Source organism: Daldinia childiae (genome assembly GCF_008694065.1).
Source record: "Daldinia childiae strain JS-1345 chromosome Unknown Scaffold13, whole genome shotgun sequence".
Taxonomy (NCBI): Eukaryota; Fungi; Ascomycota; class Sordariomycetes; order Xylariales; family Hypoxylaceae; genus Daldinia; species Daldinia childiae.
The window spans coordinates 1,235,771-1,257,804 of record NW_022984654.1 but is presented as its reverse complement, the minus strand read 5'-3'; the positions used below and the strand labels follow the sequence as shown (position 1 = coordinate 1,257,804).

The window sequence follows — 22,034 nt, the reverse complement described above, 5'->3', positions numbered from 1 at the left end:
CAGCTATTGAGGCTATTTAAGCTATTTAAGCTATTTAATCAGACAATATGATTTAGCTCGTTTTAATATACTACATTGTCTCATAGAGAGTTTGATTACTTATCATTCCTCCTAATCATCTGTACCCATTGCCATAAGAATTATTGCCTTGATAACCACCTCGGTTATCGTATTGTCGATAGTCCCGATTATCACGGGGGGGTCGGTTATATTGACCACCATGATTATTTTGACCTTGAGGAGGCGGAGGGTACGCTCCTCCGTGTCCTTGAGGACCTCCGTAACTTCCACCACGGCCCCCTCCGTAATTACCTCCGTAATTACCTCTGTAGTTTCCACCGCGATTTCCTCCATAGTTCCCTCCGTAGTTTCCGCCATATTGGTCAGCGAACTGGTTACCAATATGAGTACCTGCCTGCGGCGGCGGCGGCGGTAATCCATTACCGAATCCGGGGAAACCGGGAGGTGGCGGTATCCAACCGGGAGGTGGGACTGGAGGAGGAGCAGAATACGAATTGTTGTATCCGTTCTGGTATGACGGTGGCCGTTCAGATCTATCTCGTCGAGAATCTGGTCCGTAGTTAATCCTATCCTTCCTATTGCCATCCCAACCACCCTGACGCCCAAGAGGTGCGCCTCCATGGCTTCGGCCCGAATTTCGCATTTTCCCTTTGAGCTCTTCAACATCGCTGCGATTAAGTGCAGGATTGGGCATCTGAACGCCTCGCAAGAGCATAGACTTATGATTATTCGCACTTGGAATTTCATAATAGACTCTGTAAACATCGTAATTAGTAATTAGTAATTAAAATTTGTAACTTGTCATAGGAGCTTAAAAACTTACGTTAATGATCGATCATCGTCTACGGGGGGCAGTTGCTTCCTCTCTAGTGGATATTCTAAACTGCCATGAGGCAGATACTCGGGGACTTTTTCTACCTTTCCAGACAGGCCTTGGCTTAAACGCGGGTCGAGTTTATGTATGGGTTCGCCTTGTTTCTTGGAATAGAAACGTGTGATAATATCGTCGTACAACTCCTGGTTGGCCTCGGAAAGTAAAAGTACATCTTTACCAGGGCTGTTGCGGGCTGCATCCTCAGCACTCAGATGAGGATATTTCTCCTCTACGGCAGCAAGTAATCGAGGCATTTCAATAAACGGAAGAAGCGCCACACCCTGCCATGCCATCTTCTTTCCGTTAAGGTCGATTTCAAACTCCTCAGGGTAAAAGTCGATAATAGGGCTATCCGCCTCTGTCATGAGCTCGTGAAAGATGCCGGGGAGAACGTGACGAGACGCGGCAGGCTGGACACTCATGAGCTGTTCGAAGGGCTTCGCGATTCTACCCTTCTCGAAACTGATCTCTATGTTACCAATGTCCACAAAGTCTTGCGCAAAAGGTGCATAGTGATAAGGGTAGAACCATTCCCAAGACGGACACCCTTGAAAATAGTATCTCAGGACCCAAGCAAGACCTTCGACATAAGCTCGGGCGACCTTACGCCTGAATTCGATATCCTTCGGGTCGACGTGGAACTTTTGTTCATAATACCTGTCAGCATAGCCTTCTTCCCATAGTCGGACAGAGTCTTCCGGCTCTTCGGCTGCCGCCGAACTGCTTGCGGGGGTGCTCGGGTTATCCTCCTCTACCGCGGACGCTTTACGTTTACCAAGAGCAGAAGGCGTCTCTTGTGCTTCCGCGCCGCCTTCTTGGGGGGCATTGGCACTCGCTTCTGCTTGAAGTGATTGGATCTGGCTCTTGAGCACCGCCGCAGCGCTCTTATTTGCCACATTAGTATCCTGAGCTCCTCTATTGACGATCATATCATGAGTAAGACCCTGGGGAAGACCACCAGGAAGGGAGCTATTAGCACCACCCCTATTGCCTCGACCACCTTGATTACCGTTACGTCCATTCCTCTGTTCTTGAAGCTTTCGTCGCTTAAAGCCCGCTTCTCTTCGCTGCTCAACCTCTCTTCGTCTCCTGAAAATGGCATCCTCCTGTTTCGCTAGGCCATTCAGAATGTACTGGGCTCTTTCGAGATTCACGTGCCCATCTTTAGTGACGAACCCACCCATAACAGGTAAGTTATCTCGCCAGATAGCAGTTAACGTGTCGATACCATTCTCGCGGATTTCAAGGGCAGGGAGATGAGGGAGGAAATCGTTACCAACAAAGGAACACATAAACACCCAGTCATCAATAGCACGTTCAAGATCAAACCGGAACGGGAGTCCGGGTACATCTAGCTCAACGGCTAGATATTCTCGCAAGACTGAAACATGGAGCCAGATAAACGGCTTCAGAGGAGTAGCCTTATCCTTTTCGTCAAATTCACCCTCTTTCTCCTTGGCTGCACCACGGCAATTTTGCGCATCATGACCTTTCTGGCCACAGATTCGGCAAGTTTTGGCTTTCCCATCCTGGAAAAAGACATCTTCTCGGAGGACACGGAAATGAGGCTCATGGGTAGCGAGTCCAAGCATGATCAAGTCAGCATCTAATCCATAGATAACATGTCTCGTATTGGGATCATGATCAGAGGACGTTCTCTGGGAGCGAATGAAGTTCATGATCTTATGCTCGCCCTCACCAGGTACTGTAGCGTCAGAGATGATGACTTTCATATTAGCCCATCCAGGGTCAGTGTTAAGCTTATAGGCACACCAATACCTCAAACTCATTGCTAGTATGTCCATAAAAGGTGTACCAGGCGTGATAGCGTTGGAATCGAAAACTTTCTTCGCTGCTGCTTCGAGTGTCTCCGGCGGTAATTCACCACCATTCTGCCTCCTGACCATGTTCAATAGTTCCTCCTTATCAGCTTCCTTTTCCTTGGCTTCTTGGGCGGAGCGGAACCGTCGAGATCGCTGCTGATTCATCTTGGCTCGAGGCGCAACACCATCTAGAAAATAATGTTAGCAAACGCAATAGTAAATAATAGCAGATATTGGATGGCTTACCAATGGCAATCATGAGTAGCTTTCTCGGCCGAACCATGTTAACCACACGGTCGGTATACTTAAAGATCTCTAGCATCATCTCTTCCTCGTCTTTTGGAGCGGGCTTATCTTCTGGATGAGAACAGGGATGCACGATACCATTCATATCCAAGTATAAATTATCGAATTCTTCGCCGTTTGGGTTTGGTCGCGTGGTGTCGACAGGAATAACCGCGCCATCATCCATCTCAATAGGCCTATCTTCCACAACAGGAGATATAATCTTGGGGTACTTGTTGGAGAGCCATCGAAAAGCAGCCGGAATACCCATCTTGGCGGTATTGACGTCGCGAGTTTCTTAATAAAGTAAAGACCGGATGCGATAACGAGGTAGAGAAAGCTACCTAAGGTGATAAACCAGAAATCTAGCTAGGCTAAATATCTAGTGTCGACTACTCGAGGAAGCTGAAGGAGCGGAAGGAAATATGAGAGTAGAAATTGATATCGGAGATAGGCGCATGAGGTATAACAAACGCATCAATATAGTTTATTTGTGAGTTTAAACTGGACAAAGTCGATTAATAGTAGAGACAACGCCTCGCTCACTAACTTTTAGACTTGAACAGCTAGTTTGAGTAGCATGGAAAAAAGAGATCGAATCTAATGGTGGTACATCGAAATTAGCTATGCTGTAATTCCGACTAACCAAGCGTACCTCGGCAATCCCACGTTGATATATGTTCGTGGTTGTTTGAAGTTATTGCGGGCACAAAGATGTTGAAGAATAAAGAAAGATTCGGCGGCGCAAAAGTTCATTCAAAGTCGCGAGCCCGGATTAGATGGACCCTTGTCACAAGCAGAAGATAGAGTTCGCAGCAAGACCCATAGAAACCGTTTTGTCCACCGCTCTAACCTATCCGATAAGTGATTACGTCGGGACTTGGGAACTAGCGCCGCTTTTTAAAGAATTTAGCCTTTAGTAAAAATTAAGCAGCTCTATATGCACGTATCCAGTAGCTTATGCCTTTAAAATGAATTATGGAAGCTAAGTGAAACTACCTGGTAACCAACGTCTGAGGCTACCTACCTAAAGTTTGCGCTAAGATTTAGTAAGTACCTCAAGTTCAAAATGCTAAGTACCACCTGTTATCACTTATCGCTACCTATCTGGCCAAAAAGGTACCTAATGTTAACGCACCTGCTGTCAGCCGTAGTTAGCTATTATTACCTATGTAACTAGCTATTATTAGTTTAGATACCTAAAGTCTTTCCTTCAACAATTATTTGCATTTACTTAACAACAACACTGCGCATAACATAGGCACTGATCTATAATCCAATCCAATCCAATCTCTTACCCCTTTACCCCCTTACCTTCGACGGTACGATGCTCTTAAGTCGGTAGCACTTTTTACCAATGGACTTGATGCGTAACCGCGAGATCGAGCAGCAGCAGCACGAACCATGTTCTCTACCATCACCTCTGCTCCCGCGAAGCAGTCTGTTAGCGAGACAATAACCGTTCTCAGCGGACGTCTCAGCTCAGCTACCCTTCTCGAAGACCGCCGCGCTGCTATTCTTGGCCTACGAAGCTTCGCTAAGGAGTATCCTGCATCAGTTGCATCCGGCGCTCTGAGAAGTCTCATCGGAAGCTTGTCAAAAGATGGCGAAGATGTCGATACCGTCAAAGTGGTCCTGGAGACTTTGCTAATGCTTTTCAACCCTAACCAAGATAGTCCTGAGGCTTCTGAGGAGATTGCTCTCTGGTTAGCAGACGAGTTCACTCAACGGCAGGAAAACATAACTTTGCTCTTAGATTTCCTCGAGACCAACGAGTTCTATTCGCGCCTATACTCTTTGCAGCTTCTTCTCGCTATCCTCTCAGCCCGCACCGAAAGAACCGAAATATGCGTATTTACCGCGCCTCTTGGTATTTCTAGACTAGTCGCTGTCCTAGACGATAGGAGGGAGGCTGTTCGGAACGAAGCATTAACCCTCCTTACCTACCTGACGCCTTCGTCCCCTGATATACAGAAGCTCGTGGCTTTCTCAAATATATTCGGCCGGGTTTTTACTATTATAGCAGCCGAAGGGTCGCTTTCCGAGGGCGATAGAATAGTTGAGGACTGCCTGATTCTTCTCGCTAACCTTCTACGCTTAAACCCTTCGAATCAGTCTTTATTTCGTGAAGAGGCTTATATTCCACAGTTAGCAAAGCTTTTAGAGGGCACCTATCGAACCGGGAAAGAGGGGGAGGAGGATATTGCCCATTGGGCTCAGGAACAGCGGAACAGGAACATATATGCTCTACTCGCAGTCATCCGCCTCTTCCTCGTGCCTGGTGCTGTAGGAACATCCCAAAATCAGGCGGCCTTTTGGCAGCATGGTGTCCTCTACCACGCCTTACAACTTGCTTTTAGTCATGATGCAGAGATGTCTATTAGAGCAGAGGTGCGAGGTTCTCCCCGTCTCATCAATATTGTGCATTGTTTGTTTACATATGTGACGTAGGCTTTAACTACTTGCGCGGATATTATCAGAGGTAATTCTAAGTTACAAGAAACGTTCGCACAACTGCAGGTCCCATCGGTGCTAGAGACGGCACTGCCAACCAACGGACACACTGGGAAAGCAAATGGTATTCCGGCCGTCTATGTGATCGACGGTCTCCTAGATCTTACCCTAAGCGTATCTACAACTCAAGCGTTTGACCTGCGGCTAGCCGCATGCCAATGCATTAAAGCATATTTCTTCAACCACCCTGAAGTTCGCCTACATTTTCTACGCCGGGCAATCGAGGGTCACGCATCCGGCGTAGACGAAACAGCTAATGTCCTAACTACCCTGCTTCGACCGTCTAATGGTCCAGACTCGGTAGATCCCTATCGGCATTGGTTTGCAGCCGTTATCACATTTCACCTGGTCTTCGAAAACGCAGAGGCGAAAGCCCTCGCAATGTCCGTGACAGAAGGCGATGCGGATAGCGGTGAAGAAGTCGTAACAAGCATTCAAACCATTGCCGCTCATCTCGTCAGCGGGCTGGCTAGATCCGACGACGACCGTATTTCTGTGGGTTATTTGATGTTGTTGATAGCATGGCTCTTCGAGGATCTTGATGGGGTCAACGACTTCTTAGGTGAGGGCAGCAACATTCAAGCCTTAGCGCAAGAAGTTGCACGGCATAATTCAAGCAGCATCATTGTCCAGGGGCTATGTGCTATGCTCCTCGGGGTTGTCTACGAGTTCTCTACGAAAGACTCGCCGATTCCTCGCTCGACTTTGCACTCTGTTCTTACGTCTCGGATGGGTCGAGATAGGTTTATCGATATTCTAAATAAATTGCGAAGTCACCCTTTCGTGAGGGATTTCGAGGTCATCCCACAGAAAGCAGACAACGGGGGTAATTTACCAGATGTTTTCTTTGATACTACTTTTGTGGATTTCTTCAAGGACAATTATAGCCGCATAATAAGAGCTATCGACCGTGACCCAGGCATGGAGATTTCAGTAGTAACCAACGGTGTTCAGAAAGGCATATCTCGTGAGATGGTAGACTTACTACGAACACAAGTCGACGAAAAGGAACGAGCGTTACAAGCAGCCCTTGCCGATATGGCCTCTCTCAACGGGAAGCTTGGCCAAGAACAAGCTGACCATCGTCGAACTAAAGAAGACACTGCTGCGGATTTGGCACGAATAAAGGGTGTTAATGAGGCTATTCAACAAAACCATGCCGAGGAAATCAAGTAAGTACTTTACAGCCTTAGTAGAGTTCTTCCTAACGTATAAAGGAAAATCGAAGCACAACAGCGATCAAGAGATGAGTCCTACCAAAAGCAAATAGAAGCTGTCCGGAGGGAGGCAGCTAAAGCTGCAGATACCATCCATGCCGAGTATCGTGAGAAAGAAGCAGAATTACAAAGACAGCTGGAATACATTCGAAAAACGGCTGATGCCGAGGCGGCACGTATTCAACGGCGATCTGAGGCAGAAATGGCAGACCTTCGAGCTACAATTAGTCGTCTGGAAGTAGACCTCATGAAAGTAAGTATAAGTATAAGATTCGTCTCTACGTAAGTTAACAATATAATACAGGCAAATAAAGCAAAAACCGAAGAACTCCACACCGCCCAAGAAGAATTTGCTGCCAAGCTGTCAGCTACACAGTCGAAGGCAAAGGCGGCCGAAGAGCGATGTTCAAATCTTGAAAAGCAGTTGTCGCAAAAGGGTAAAGAGTTAGAAGAGGTACTCAAACCGCCATTCCAACTATAATAAATATAATAGGAGCGTATGCTAATCCCTCACGTTAGTCTCGCACGCAGTTAGAAGAAAAAGAGGAGCAGAAATCGGCGACTCAAACCGAACTTGACGATCTTCTTATGGTCTTCGGCGACCTAGAAGAAAAGGTTGAGAAATATAAGGTATGCACGCTTCCCATGAATAACCCCAAATAACTTTGCGTCGTGACTCTTCCATATGCTAAATTGGATCCTTATAGAAACGACTTGTTGATTTAGGCGAGACCGTTTCAGACGGCGAAGATGAAAACGAGGACGAGGATGACGATGACGATGACGACGACGATGATGGTACAGATAACGAAGTGGACTAAGTGTATTTATTCGACACGTCCTCAATATAACCTATAGGTATGTAAAGGAACCTTGTAGTCAGTCCAACAGTCAGGAATACCGATACCATAGGTAATTTAGGAGAAGACAATGAGCTTGAGGCATGTTCTAAAGTGCTTACCCCTATTTTAAGTACCTAGTACGGTGAATACTACCTAGTTTATATGCAAATATCGCGTATGGTATAGTACATATATTAAGTAGGTATTATGTACTTATCCGAGCCGCTATCGTACTTTGGATATTTCCACAATTATAAGAAAATCTTAAGAGAGTCGTGATATTAAAAACGGCCACCAGCTATTATAATATCTAGGTTTATATCAAACAAATAATTGGTGTTTATTAAAATCCATGGTGATACATAAGGAACCCCAAGGTAATATTTAAGATATAGCTCAGGTATTAGGTTTTTTTTTTGTTTTTTGTTTTTCTTTTGGAATCACTCATACCCCAAAATTCAATTCATTTTTTGTCATTTTTTTTCCACTTTTCATATTCATATTCTTCATCATCATCATCATCCCTCTTCTCAACCCTCACTCAAGTACCACCACCAATATCTTATACAATTTTAGGTACGGGACAAATTATCCCGCAATGAGCGCCGCGCCAAGCAAACCTGCGGACCGCCACCCGGCCAGCGAGTCAGACGACTCGGACTCGCGGGACGAGGAGGACTGGAGTGATGCCGAGGAAGATGATGATGAGGAAGAGACTCTTGAAGTTATCTCGCTGCTTGATGACCGAGTATTCCCTGATGTCATGTCTATGCTTGAACATTGCAGAGAGAAGCACAACTTTGATTTCCTAGGCGTTCGACAACGATTGCAGCTTGACTTCCACGGCTGCGTCAAACTTGTTAATTTTAGTGAGTCTATTTATTTTATTCTTACGTATTTTTCTATCGTTCATTTACATGTCACATTATATTGTTGTACCGTGTAAGAGGCCGTAAGAGGCTTCATATATACATAACTATACGTATTAAATCCCTAGATTACACCTATTAATATTGCTTTACCTCCACGCCGTTTACCATATCATCCCAATTCTATTCTAAATTTTATTCCCTATTTCTAACGTTCAAATAGTTCGCCAGCGAGTGCACGAAGGCTTGTCCGTAACGGAGGACATCTCGTCGTCCGACATTGACCATGAGCAGTACTTAAAGCCGGTGTTAGATGACGACGCCGTCATCCTAGGACTATTCGACCTACCAGAGCTCAAGCCAGCAGTACAGAATAGCAATGGCGACAGCGGTGAAAATACCGCATTAGTTGACGACCTCCTAAAGCGCAACAGTGATCTCCAGGAAGAGCTCGCCCGCGTCAAAACCCAATTCGACAGCTATCGCGTCGCTGTGCAGCAAACGCTCGACGAGCGCTGGGGAGACGTCGACCAAGCCGAGGCCGAATCTGCTGCTGCTGTCAAGGCGGGTAAGGGGAAGGAGGTTGGTGAGAAGAAGGATGACTCTCAATCCTACTGGGAATCTTATGCTGGAGCCGGTAAGCATCTACCTAATTATTATACCAATTATCTTTTACCTTGAGCAGTATGCTGATCTCAGTATGTAAATGATTCCCTGCTAACAACTATTTATCTTAGATATCCATGAGACAATGCTCAAAGATGCGGTACGCACCGACGCATACCGGGACTTCATCTACAACAACAAGCACCTTTTCGCAGGCAAAACTGTTCTAGACATAGGATGCGGTACCGGTAAGTCCTATACTTTTCTCCCTTCTGCTTTATTTTATTACCTACCCCCTTCATCCTGTCTATATACCCAATATATATGTATCATCCAATCTAACCACCCACCTCAGGAATCCTAAGCATGTTCTGTGCCCGCGCCGGCGCGTCCAAAGTCATCGCTGTCGATGCCAGCGCCATCATCACCAAAGCGCAAGAGAACATATTCCACAACAACCTATCCTCAGTCATAACCTGCGTGCACGGGCGCATCGAGGAAGTCGCCCTGCCCGTCGACGAGGTAGACATTATCGTCAGCGAGTGGATGGGGTACTGTCTACTCTTCGAAGCTATGCTGCCCTCCGTGCTCTTCGCCCGTGACAAGTACCTCAAACCAGATGGCCTGCTAGTGCCCTCGCACGCTAACATATGGCTCTCTCCCGTCGCGGACCCCCAGTATATCGCTGACAACGTCAGCTTCTGGCGTGATGTATACGGCTTCGACATGCACGCCATGCAAGCCGGAATCTACGACGAAGCACGTGTGCTCGCCTGGCCCTCGTCGTCTCCCCCCTCTGACGCAAACAGCACCATCCCCGCGCCCCCAAGCGCATTCAAGCTGCTAGACCTATACCAAGTCCAGACCGCAGACCTCTCTTTCACAGCGCCCTTCGCAACCACCTTGGCGCGCGACATTGACGCGCTAGACGGATACCTAATCTGGTTCGACATGTTCTTCTCTCCCGTCCGAGACTCCGCGCTCAGCAGCGTAGACCTCAGCTCCACAGCCTCGGCCTGGGCCGCCGTCGACCCGCAAAACCGGGTGGCATTTACGACGTCGCCGTATGGCCGCGAGACGCACTGGGAGCAGGGACTACTAATATGCAAGCCGCCGAAGTCGCAATCAGACGAGAAGAAGAATTTGTTAGCCATGAAGAACGGAGACGAGATTAAGGGCGAGATCACCTTCTCGATCCCCGATAACCACGCACGCGGCTTGGCTATCAAGGTTACGTGGAACGGCAATAAGGGACAGACCTGGTTTTTACATTAAAAGGGGGGTTTTGAATGAAAAGGAAAAGGGGGCGATAGGCCACGTAGCTAGGTAGCTACCTGCAATAACCGTACCTAGCGGTGCGATATTCGGAATGTGAAGTGAGTTTTAGACGTTCGGTAACTATTATAAGAGCATTCATTGCTATCTGAGCTGGTTATTGTCTAAGTGCTTTGCAGATCCTGGATTTTACATGATTCATGTAGGATGATAGACTGAATAACAATACTCCAACATAAAATAGCAGTGCCGATGTCACTTAATGGTCTTCAATGCAGCATATGATTCACCTAATATTATATTACTAAACGCAGACAAATCACATAGTAAACACCAGAGAAATTGTGGGAATATACAACTTCTATTTGCCAGGGGTGTTCTAGCTAATATTGAATAGTTACTCGCACTTTAGCAGGCTCTTCTATATGGAGATTCATAGCACTCTCTCACTTTTTACCCCCATACCGGCATACGCATTCATAATGGCAGTAGAGCCCTTCTAATAGCATCTTTTGGGCTCGAGCATCTGGCTCCCCTTAATGCACCTTCTTTAAACGCCTCCCTTAATCAAAGACCCATAATCTATATATCGAATCTCTCATCATGAGAAAAAGGAGATTCATTAAAGCATAGAAAGTTCGCCATTCTAACGCTGTTCATAAGGATTGCGATGATTCCGGTGATGAGATTCAGGTATACCGCTTCCACCTGACTGGTTGGTTCGGTTAGACGTCTGAGGATATAGTGAATTTCCCGACTGGGCACTATACGGGTGCGGTACACCCACTTGTGCCTCTTCATCATAGGGACCCGTAGGCTGGGTTATCTGAAAGCTTGGCGTGTTCTCGCTTATAGGATGGGGAGGTAAAGTTTCACCTGCTCTCCGACGACCACTACGCTGACTCTCGTGCTTATGAAGATCCAAACGTAACGACTCTATATCAGTTGAGCGTTTCCGCTCTATCGCATCCTCACGAGTATCCGGGGAGTCGTCACGATTATAACCCCAATCGTCGGCAGCTGCCCTTATGGGGTCGAGGGTATTTAGATGCTGTGCAGCCTTTACCTCTCTATCCTCGGGTTTGCCGGGTCTGCTGGATGTGGAAGGGTTCCTGGCCGGTGCTGTTGGTACCAGTCGGCCTTCTTCCTTTTCCTTGGCAGCTTTGTCGCGAGCAGCAGCAGCGTCCGAATCCGAGACACTAACAGAGTAAGAGGGATTTGTAGGCCCACCCAACGCTTCACCGCCGCCACCAGGTGCATATACGGGCACCTTCTTCAAAGCGAGAGTAAGTGCGCACATAAACTTAGAGCGTCGAGTAGCGCGGATAGCCTCATTATGCCAGTTCGACTTGTGCTTGATGGCAATTTTAAGTTGTAGCTTATCCAAGTCGCCGACACCTGCAACACTAATAGAAATGTCTGGTTGGAAGTCTCGGGCATTTTCTGGGGCCTGTACGAATCTCTCCATTTCAAGCCGTAAAAGCTCAATATCCTCAAAAGAGGTATCATACGAGACGTTGATGTCAATAACCTCCTTCATAGCCTTGCTTCGGGTGACATTCTCGATCCAGACGTTGTTCAAAACAATATTCGGCACCTGAACGACTTGCATCCTGTCGATACGATTGAAGACAGTATAAAGCAGGGAAATCTTCTCAACAACTAGCTGCTCTTTCTCCGATCCTGTGATATCGACTCTGTCACCAACATCGTAGGGGTGCTTGACGAACAGGAAGATGCAAGAACCCAAGAATTCCTGTGCCGTGACGGCGAAAATGAAAGAAAGCGAGAGCAGGGTTGTGCCCGCAGTTGTGAGTGTGGTAATGAAGGAACTTTGGAAGAACGCAACTATAACGGTGTGTTAGTAATTTCATAGCTTCACAAGATAGAACTGTAGGTGGAAACTTACGGAAGATGAAGATAACAATCAATAGGACAATGAATAGGAGGACTTGATCGAACACGCCCAAGGCTTGGCTGATATCCTTCATACTGTTTCCTATCGCCTTTCTTTCCTTTCCCATCTCAACCACCTTCCTAATCATTTCGTCGAGGCTGATATCCCCATTCCCATCCGCGTCAACTGCCTCAAAACATTCTTCAGCTTCATCGCGGTGTCCGGGGCCAAGAACTTCGACGATGTCATCCACAAAGAGAGCCTCGTTGCCTTCTACGACAAACGACATCCAAATACGCTTTGCGAGAGCTTCTGAGGTCCTAACCTTCTCGAGCGCCTCTACGACAATCGAGTGGGCAGAGTTCGGGTTGAAGACCTGCTTGCCAGTAATCTCCGAGGCCAAATTTCCAAAGACAGAGGTAACTTTGTCACCGATGCGTGTTACATTCCCAATCAACCTCATAGGTGTAACCACTCCGTTCTTCCTGTTTTTTCTGCCCTTCTTCCCACCGGCCAGTAGTATCTCGATACTATCGTTGATAAGCTCATCCTCGTCGCGGAACTCAGGGCAGTACATAGGAAACAGTTGTCGAGAAGCGTCGTACATCAACCCTAAAAGGTAAACTTCCCGTTTGGAGTCCTTTATCCGGTTGGCAAAGGACCGCTGGTGATAGGTGACGCTGATGAGCTGGATAATGGCTTTCTCGACGAGAAAAACGGCCGAAGAGGCGAAGAGCGCACCCACGATTCTTCGTATCGTCTGAACCCACTCAACATTGTTGAATCTGACATTAAGTAAACCCGTAAATATAAAGAAGGTCGCCAATGCCCAGAAGAAAAGTGACAGCGGGATCTCAAGCGCACGAATGACAATTGCGTACTTGCGAGTGCCAGCACTGACAACACCGGTAAAAAACATGAAAACAGGAGGCAAAAGGTGGGCAACAACCTTTCCAACCCACAAGGACAGCCACGCCAGTTCTATCCATAGGAATAGGTCAATGAGGCGTGGACCGGGTGCATATATAGCGGGAGTTTCGTTTACATCATTCTGTCGCGGGCCATGGCCAGCTTGAAGAGTGTCCTGTTGGCCAATTGCTCGGATAACAATCATAGGGACTGCCAAAAGGACACCGACGGGGACGATGTAAACGAGATATCGCGTGAAGACTGAGGCTTGGATAAGTTTATTGTAAAACCTACCCATAGCATTAAGAGATGCTTCCTCAGAGGCTAGATTGTCGTTTTCCCTAGAGGCCTCGCTTTTGTTAGCTCTCCTCCGGCCACGATGGAAGAAGCCATTCTTCTCATTATCGTCGGAAGGGCTCCGGTTTTCGATGCTAAAGCCGGTTGCAGCGCCTTGGTTGGGCTTTCTAGCACCAGTCGAGCTGGCATTGCTCCGTACTTGGGTCAAGGGGATTTCGTTGTCCATGTCGGGTCGTGAGCCACCTAGTTGCACAAACCCTCTTGGGGAGCGGATCGACATCGAAGTGGGGAGATCTGTAAGTAAAGTGCTAACGTATTCAAGCTAACTAGCTGTCCAGATTCTGGATGTAACCCGGCAGCGTGGTTCAGAAGTTTTTTTTTGTTTCCCTTTTCTTAAAATAGGGTATTGCTGTATATACAAGCGAATGTGTTATACACAAGGTTGGTTCCTCGGGATGGCACCAGGCGATCGATCGGAAGGGTGCTGAGTGCGGTGCGTTTCTAAGATCAGGATCGAGACAAGGAAATTTAACAGCAGGGTCCTTAGGAGAAGGCAGGATGTTAATTGGAGAAAAGAGGCAGACAAAACGAAAGACTGACGGCCCTGTATCTACTGTGTAAAAGAGGTGAGAAGGATCTAAAGCATAGTATGCTTATAGAGGAGAACCGAGGAATTTGTTAAAGATTGAGGATATAGTGAAAGAAGGTAGGGAAAGGGAGAAGTAAAAAGAAAGATCGCGAATCTAGACGACTGAAAGATGCAGTTCGTAGTTCATAGTTCGTAGTTCGTGGGACTAAATGATGTACATGTAAGGACCGATTGGGGTTTTGTATCATGTGGAGAGGATTGACGCGTTCGAAGTTCCTTCCGAGGGTAACTAGGGTCCACAAGGAAATCGATCTAAGGTAGTATGTAGTAGCCTATGTATACCTACCTGGTATTTACCTATTCGAGTTCTATTATGGAAGGCACTATCAAATACATTTACTACATGTATGCAGAAGGTAACAGCAATACAAGTTAACTAGGATATTACAGTTGTACATAATTTATACTTGAGATACACAAAAAGCAAACACTCCCTTTGTATCACATCTAAAATGTTGCAACATAACTCATCCTATAAGATTTCTATCCCTTGAAGCTTTAGACAAAGTTTTACTTCGGGTATTTCACGTTGGAGTTTACGAACTTCCCGACAAATTTCTACTTGAAGGATATTCCATTGACGTTATCCAGGGGTAACGAGTCTAGACGTTTCAGCGGAATTGGATGTCAATGGCGTGCAGCTGCTGTGGTTGGCCAATCGCTATATATTTACCAGGTTATTACCTGCGGGAGAACCTACCCGACCCGAGTCAAGGGGAAGCTTTTGTGTGGCAGTATGCGTATACATATGTACATGTATGTATGTAGGTACATACCACAGCTGCACATGGGAAAAGCTTGGCAATAAATAAAGTTGGTTAACCATATCGCTATTCCCTTTTACGACAATAAATTTGTAAGTTAATCTACGATAGGTAATATATTACATTAGGCGATAGGCGACTTCGTACCTTTTCGTTTATTTTAAGCCACCGGGTTATCGTCCCATGTTTCACAAATTGAGAGGCGAAATTTAAAAATTTATCCCACTTGCCGTTTGTTAACGTCAATTGGATCAGCCCTGCAATTGGACATGAGCCGATAATTACTAATCTACCTACATATGTACATAGTGCCCGTCAATTGAGACTTTTATGCACAGACACACTTTTGATCAGTGGAAATGACGAAAAAGTCAAATAAAAAAAAGGGGGCCACTATTTTGTTTCTCCACGAATGGATCTCTACATATGTTGTACAAGATCACAAGAAGATCATACCTAGAAGAAGATCATTGTTCAAAGATCTTGGTTGTCATCGAGTCCCAATTTTTAAGAATCCCCTTTTTCCTTTCCCTTGGGTAACCACGTCGATCTCTTACATACGATAACACAACATACCTATCATAAATACCAATCAACTTATATATGGGTTATGGGTATTAACATACCGTGTCGCCTCGAATAGTAGTGTGCTATAGTTTCTCTTAAAATGTTGGCATAAAAATCTCTGCCTTGGAATAATCCAAGTTCATTGTTCAGCTGCCACGAGGACGATCACGAGCACGGACATATGGGACCGCAAGAGGTTGGAGACTATCAACTAAGAAAGGAGGTGGTAATGTAGATCTTGAGATCCGAGCTTCCTTCTCCCCAGCTGCTCCAGCTGAACAGCAAGAATGGCTAGAATAGGGATGATCGATCGATATCGCAATGAGCCACTATTGATACGACGCATAATATGATCAAGCTTTCCTCGCCAATCTTGTGCGCCGTACTTTGTAGACAACGGACAACGAACAGCGGATAGAGAAGAGGCACTGACGAAATAATAAAAAGGGTCCGCTAACTTTGAAAATCATTATCAAGAATAATCCACTTAGACACGCAAGTGCCGCGACGCCGGAATTCCAAAACGCGCCGGGCAAGCCACGTTCGCTGATCGTCATCACGCCGTCTTGCGAATGTCTTTCTAGTGTCCAGACTACGGTGAGACTAATACCAGACTAAGTGTGACATCAACCTATTATACCGACATTTCTGCCTGTCTGTTCGCCCAGGATCGCCCGCCATCCATCCATCCACCATGTGGGGGTTCGTGTAGTTAGTGAGGCTATCGGTTGAGCAGATTTTTTATGTAACAGCAGCATCTAAGCCTATTAGATACTTAAGTTTAGGTATATCTTCGTTTCTAAGCTATTCTACTTAGCTATGATTTACGAGATACCTAACCTAACCGAGTGTATCTAGGTTCCTCTATTTACAAAGCAGTGTAAGACAGGCAAGTCCAGAAAAAGACTGTCATCTGTATTTCTACATAGGATATATAGGGTATGTGTCAGCATGAGCCGGATGTCTGTGAACACCAGGACCGTGCCACGAGAAGCGGCGAGAAGCAGCTACTTCTCTTTCGGCCTGATAAATTACATCAATAGCGTCGATACCAGTAGCTGTAGCGCTGCTCTGTGTGTCCTGGGGAGTAACACACACTCTAGTGTTAAAAGTAGTCCCCGTATTACTATCAGTTGTCGATTCATCTTGCACCACAAAATCCGGTAGAGCAACGTCGTCGTGTCTATCGAAGTGATAAAGGGGTTCGAGACTAGCTCCGCGTTGCCATAAGACGTAGCGTTTGAACCACCACGGGACCACCTTATTGCAATTGTACTTGATAAATACGCTCATAGGCACGGCGAAGACGTAATCAAGTTCCTCTAGGGTCCGCTGCTTTGTCTCAGGCATCCATAGGAAGATCATGATGAAAGCTGTGATGTTGAACCCCGCGTATAGACAGAAGGCGCCCTGGTTGGTACACTGTATTAGACTAACTAGTATCTCCATATAACACTTGCGCAAGAGGTTTTGCGACTTCGGAAGAAGGTTCTGTATCGAACTTACCAAAACACCCGTAGCTGCAAGGATCTTTGGAAACGTGATCGACAATATGGCAGCCCAGAAAAGACAAGTTGCAACAGCCCACGCCATACCAACCTCGCGGTGCGAGAGTGGGAAGATCTCTGCACTATATGTGTATGGAACGGGACCCGCGCCGGGTGAATAAAACATAGCGAAAACGTATACGAATAGCGCTATTAGGCCGGTATGAGCTACCGAGGTCTTGGGGATAAGCGTACATAAACCGGCAGCCAGTAACGACCACGCCATATTGGGAAATGTGAAAAGGAGTAAGGGGCGCCGGCCAAAGGTGTCGATCGTCCAGATGGCTGGCTAGGCGAAAAGGAAGTTGACGAGACCAAATCCCCAAGAAGCAAGAAGGGCGTTAAAATCAGACGTCCCTGCTTCTTTGAAGACGGTAGAAGAATAAAAGGCTATAATATTGATACCTATTATGCATCAGCTTCCAAATGTGTGGTGTTCGCGATTCATATTAGGTGACTTACCGCACATCTGTTGGCCTATCATAACCACAAAGGAGGCCAAGGTAGCTCTTCTAATTCGAGGGATTGTAAAGAGCTGGATGGCCCTTTCAATGTAAGTCGAGTCTGTAATGGTTTCAGCTTCGATCTCTATCTGGAAATAGATAGCATAAAGGTCGCGAGCTGCCTGGAGAGGATGATTGCGGAGTCGTAAGAGCGATTTTATAGCATCTCGAATCCGGCCTTTCTTGATGTACCATCGCGGCGATTCCGGGCAAAACAATATGAGGAACGTTAAAGGGATTGCTGGGATAAAGGCCGAACCGACCTGGACTACATAAGAGAATTTGTTAGCTATATAGAGAATAATGGCGGCAAAAGGTAATATATACGTCGCCAGGCGATTTTGCCAACTTGACCAACTGCTAGATTAGCAGAACATCCAAGGAAGATGCCGAATGCAGTCCACATCTGCCATGATGTTACCAAGGCTCCGCGAATAGATGCAGGGCTGTTCTCAGCAGCATATATCGGTACGGTCGCGGCTTTGAGTCCCATGCCAACACCGAGAAGCAGTCTCGAAATTAGAAATTGTTCCCAATTCTGAGTAATAGCTCCAAGTATAGGAGCTATCAAGCAGATGATGGCAGAAATAAATATAGTTCCTCGACGTCCAAAGCGGTTATTGAGCGGGTCCGAAAGCCAATAACCTATAAGTGCCGACCCAATATAAGGAGCCGAGTTAATGAGACCGACGAGTAGCACATCACGGTCTGAATTCCCACCGATACCAAACTGCGTAGGAAACGACAGGTTGGCTCCATTGGTACCCTCTTGATCCCATCCTTGTACAGCTGCTCCTATGGAGCAGGTGAATATGGTTAGATAAAGGAGTTTAGGGACTTTCCACTTATGTGTAGCTTCGCTCTTTAAAGCATCAATCTCCTCTGCATCGAGCGCCTCCGGCCCCTCGATATCTTCGAAACGGACGGGATCCTTGGCAACGAGAGCCCCCTTGCGCATGAGGGGAACGTACTCACATAGGTCATTCCATTCGGAAAACCGAGTGACTTGATTGAGAAGATGCTCACGAGGGATATCAGCTAAGGGGTTTGAAATCCTATTCCTCATCAAAAGACTTGGGTTAGCTAGGTACCTCCTAAACCTCGATATTAGGCCACAGACGTAGCATTTGGGTTATTGTTGAGGTCGATATGTGCCTTTGAGTCAGGGCGAACTCCCATCTCTGTCGAGGCATCGTAGCGGTACATTGAGGTCTTACGACTGTATTAATTATATTAGTAAACGATACTTTAGGTATATAATAATACCTCGATCGAGATATCAGTCTTGTAGTTCTTACACCCGTGGTTGATCATTCTTTTCAGACATAATGTTAGAATTAATAATGAAGCCGGTGCATTCTGTGGAATATATGATATAATAAAAACGTATAATATGAGCTTTAAGGGTATACGATATTAGGATGGTATTTCTAGGGCATGTTGATGATATTGAAGTAAGTAAAGTAATAAGCAGCGATTATTCGGTAAGAGAATATAATACAAAGATATTGAGTAGGTACCTATACATATCATGATTTTGCTACATCCTTAAGAGAAAGAGCATTGCACTTAGGCTCATAGTCAAACTATCATGACAGGCACAAGTTTCAGACCGATTCACATGTACGTCGTCATCTCACCAATAAACTTTGTATTTTACTTTGCATATGAAACTATAGCCATGCCTAGATCTTATCTCAAATAACTATATAATATTAGGATTTTGTTATTACATGTAGGTACACAACATTAAGAGATAGTTAACTCGTTTTGTTGCTTTAAAGCATCCAACTCCCTGATCGTTCGGGGTATCATATAGAAATACATACAATATACAATATACAATACATAATACACGAGCCTCAACAAGCTCACCACCTTCAAATCAAACCAGACGCTCTAACCCCTCCAAGGACGTCTTTAGGCTAGGTACATACATAAATCGTAAACCATAAGCAATACATACTTATACATAGCAACAGCAACCTTAAACACGATACATCATCCATAAATCCGCTAAACCAACCGTCAATGACACATGTTGCTATCCTCCACTCTTGCCTTCCTTTATAACAGACACCACGTCCTCGCGCCTCCTCCCCCTACCAACCATATGCACGAGGTCAGCATACCTCCTGCGCCAGAACTCCACCGCGGCATCTCCTTCGGCTGGGACATCAGCGCCTTCACCTCGATGCTGTGAACCCTTCTTCCAGCGCGCATGAGGCACTATCTCTGTGAACCGGAATCTGGCATTCGCGAGCCCGCAACGCAGATCCCACGTGTAGCTGTATCGCGTATAATCTACGTCGACTTCGAGGCGATGTACTGAATTTGTACCACCACTTGATTTAGGGAGGTGTCTGGCGCCTGCTAGTGCTGCCGTAGCAATCAGGAACGCCTCCGAGGTGCGGCTTCTCTTTGCAAGGCCCGCGATGATGGCCCGGGCTAGGGCGAGCGCCTCGTTGATATCAGCTGGCGGGCTGGGCTGCCCTTTATCATCGTACCACACGCTTTCAAAAAGGTCTGCGACGAGCAAGGTTTCCATCTCGTCGCGGTTGGTCCGATCGCTATCATCGAATTCGAACTGTACGACCGGGCCTGTGGGATCATCGGTTGGCCCGGCCGTGAATACACTCGCAGTATTGTCGAATATCGAAGTGTCTTCTATAGGACTAGCTGTTAATCCGCCAGTGCCGTTGGATATACTCCCATTAACCGTGCTTTTCCCATTTACCATTACAACCGGAGGTGGTGGAGTTGCTAGCCTGACAGGACCGCTGGCTCTTTCCGGTACTTGTAGAGAGAGGCGGCCAGGTCGAGAAGGTCGAGTGGTAGGAGTAGTCGTAGTTGGCGTTGTCGTTGATGCTGCCGTTGGTGCGGTCGTTGGTGCAGAAGTAGGCCCGGCAGATGTTGATACCGGGTCTGGAGGGTGCATTGGGGTAGGCTGTGTATTTAATTGGGACGTACTCTGCTCAAAAGGTGCTGTTTGGAATTCACTATGCTCGTCTGGGATTGCTGACAATGGACCGTCGCTAGGCCGACTGCTAGGAGGTCTCCCACGAGGCCTACCACTTGTGGATACGCCACCACTTCTCCAGGCGGAAGAGACTACCTTCGCTCCGTGGCGACGACCGAGCGATCTGACTTTAGACGGACTAATAGCCGAACGGGGTTCCGCGGGGTCTCCCCAAAATGTCCCTCTTGTCGACGGCGTCATCGCAGATTGGGGATAGGCTGACATAGGCTCACGGGAAACATCGTTACTCCACGGGAAGGCGGAATTCGTTTCTGGCAATACACTCGATCGTGGATCAACAGGTGGAAACATAAAGGCATTTCTTCCGTCTGGATGGGCGGTCCACGGATCTAAAGAGTCCGGACGAGCGGTTCTAGCCTCCCCGTTAAAATTCGGAGACTCTAACCTTGGCTTTTGCGACGGAGATTTGCTAAAACTGTCGTCCTCGGGTCTCTTTCGACCCCGTCGTGGCCGGATATGAGGCAATAAGGCACGCAAGGCCATATCATCTTCAGCAGCAACACCATCTCTACCCTCGTCACATACAGGATTTGGATCACTCGGGATCAGGGTCCAATAGGGATGGGGGTTATCCATCAAATAGTCGAAGAAGGCATTTATGTGCATAGAATGCATCCATCGCTATTACAGGTAAGTCACGCTGCTCTTTAATAAGTTGGATATGCTTTACCTTTAGGCGGACGGCATACTGCTGTATCTTCTGAGAACTCTGCCCCTTGTCGTGATCCGGCGGCTCGACGCCTAGCTTCAATGCCAACTCTGCCCATGTCTTGAGTTCTTTAGAGTGTAGTTGCTTGATGAGTTCGAATAAAGTAAAGGTGCTGAAGCTCTTGCCTTCACTCTTTGGCGGAGTTCGAAAAGCCTCTCTGAGCGCTGCCGTATCCGTTTCTAAGGGTACTGCTGGGTTGCAGTAGAGAATAAAACTCACGTAGGAATCCTCAATAGAAGCACTAGTCACGCTCTTTTGGGGTAATGTCGGTCTTATTAACCCTGATGACCTGGGAGTCTCGCTCCTAGAAGGAGACGGAATAGGGTTAAAGCGACGGGATCCGTTGCTAGTTGGAGTAGAGAGCGCCATCTTAATATCATAAGATAGCGAAATGCGCAATTATCCCCATGAATGGTTGGGGGAGAGGTACGATTATAGGGGGGGGAAGATGCTGGGCGCGTTTGACTGGTTGAAGTTCTCACGTAATGGTTGGTAATGTTATAGACTTGATATTCTTCGCAACACGAGTAACAAATAAGGTAGTTTTACTATTCTCATCAAATCTGTGTCTGTGTGTAACACAACTTGTCTGTCTCATCTCTTGTCTTTCGTAATTGGCCCCTAAGTCGATGTGTGATCATGTAAGTCTGGTGTAAGTGATAAATAATAAACGTTCGCTAGGCGACGATGCGTAATAGTTAGTAATGAATGGTAAAGACGTTTTTAACTGGTGGGAAATATAATGGTCAAATGATAAAAGGGAAATAAAATAGTAGCGGATTTCCCGTCTTGAGCGTTATTGAAGCTGTTAAAAAAAAACAGGTGT

General features: G+C 46.5%; 6 protein-coding genes across 6 annotated transcripts; 2 read left to right on the top strand and 4 right to left on the bottom strand.

Moving 5' to 3' along the window:
• Positions 1–115: 115 nt before the first annotated feature.
• Positions 116–3,274, bottom strand: GL218_08740 (5'-3' exoribonuclease 2; the record flags this gene model as incomplete). Its single annotated transcript, XM_033585548.1, has 3 exons — positions 116–776; positions 845–2,906; positions 2,965–3,274. The coding sequence occupies 3 exons, from the start codon at positions 3,272–3,274 to the stop codon at positions 116–118; spliced, it is 3,033 nt and encodes a 1,010-aa protein (XP_033440410.1).
• A 1,133-nt stretch (positions 3,275–4,407) lies between these two features.
• On the top strand, positions 4,408–7,397 carry GL218_08739 (Intracellular protein transport protein USO1; the record flags this gene model as incomplete). The annotated part of the gene is made up of 5 exons (XM_033585547.1): positions 4,408–5,394; positions 5,455–6,689; positions 6,735–6,987; positions 7,039–7,188; positions 7,254–7,397. 5 exons carry the CDS (start codon positions 4,408–4,410, stop codon positions 7,395–7,397), a joined length of 2,769 nt encoding a protein of 922 aa, XP_033440610.1.
• Positions 7,398–8,174: 777 nt separating this feature from the next.
• Positions 8,175–10,326, top strand: GL218_08738 (Ribosomal protein arginine N-methyltransferase rmt3; the record flags this gene model as incomplete). Its single annotated transcript, XM_033585546.1, has 4 exons — positions 8,175–8,445; positions 8,669–9,082; positions 9,183–9,299; positions 9,407–10,326. 4 exons carry the CDS (start codon positions 8,175–8,177, stop codon positions 10,324–10,326), a joined length of 1,722 nt encoding a protein of 573 aa, XP_033440609.1.
• Positions 10,327–10,972: 646 nt separating this feature from the next.
• GL218_08737 (uncharacterized protein) lies at positions 10,973–13,709 on the bottom strand (the record flags this gene model as incomplete). Its single annotated transcript, XM_033585545.1, has 2 exons — positions 10,973–12,174; positions 12,236–13,709. 2 exons carry the CDS (start codon positions 13,707–13,709, stop codon positions 10,973–10,975), a joined length of 2,676 nt encoding a protein of 891 aa, XP_033440612.1.
• A 2,621-nt stretch (positions 13,710–16,330) lies between these two features.
• GL218_08736 (Proton myo-inositol cotransporter) lies at positions 16,331–17,182 on the bottom strand (the record flags this gene model as incomplete). Its single annotated transcript, XM_033585544.1, has 2 exons — positions 16,331–16,819; positions 16,916–17,182. 2 exons carry the CDS (start codon positions 17,180–17,182, stop codon positions 16,331–16,333), a joined length of 756 nt encoding a protein of 251 aa, XP_033440611.1.
• Positions 17,183–17,245: 63 nt separating this feature from the next.
• On the bottom strand, positions 17,246–21,577 carry GL218_08735 (Polyol transporter 5; the record flags this gene model as incomplete). Its single annotated transcript, XM_033585543.1, has 6 exons — positions 17,246–17,361; positions 17,419–17,727; positions 17,787–18,514; positions 18,580–18,671; positions 19,570–21,120; positions 21,170–21,577. 6 exons carry the CDS (start codon positions 21,575–21,577, stop codon positions 17,246–17,248), a joined length of 3,204 nt encoding a protein of 1,067 aa, XP_033440614.1.
• Positions 21,578–22,034: the final 457 nt, after the last annotated feature.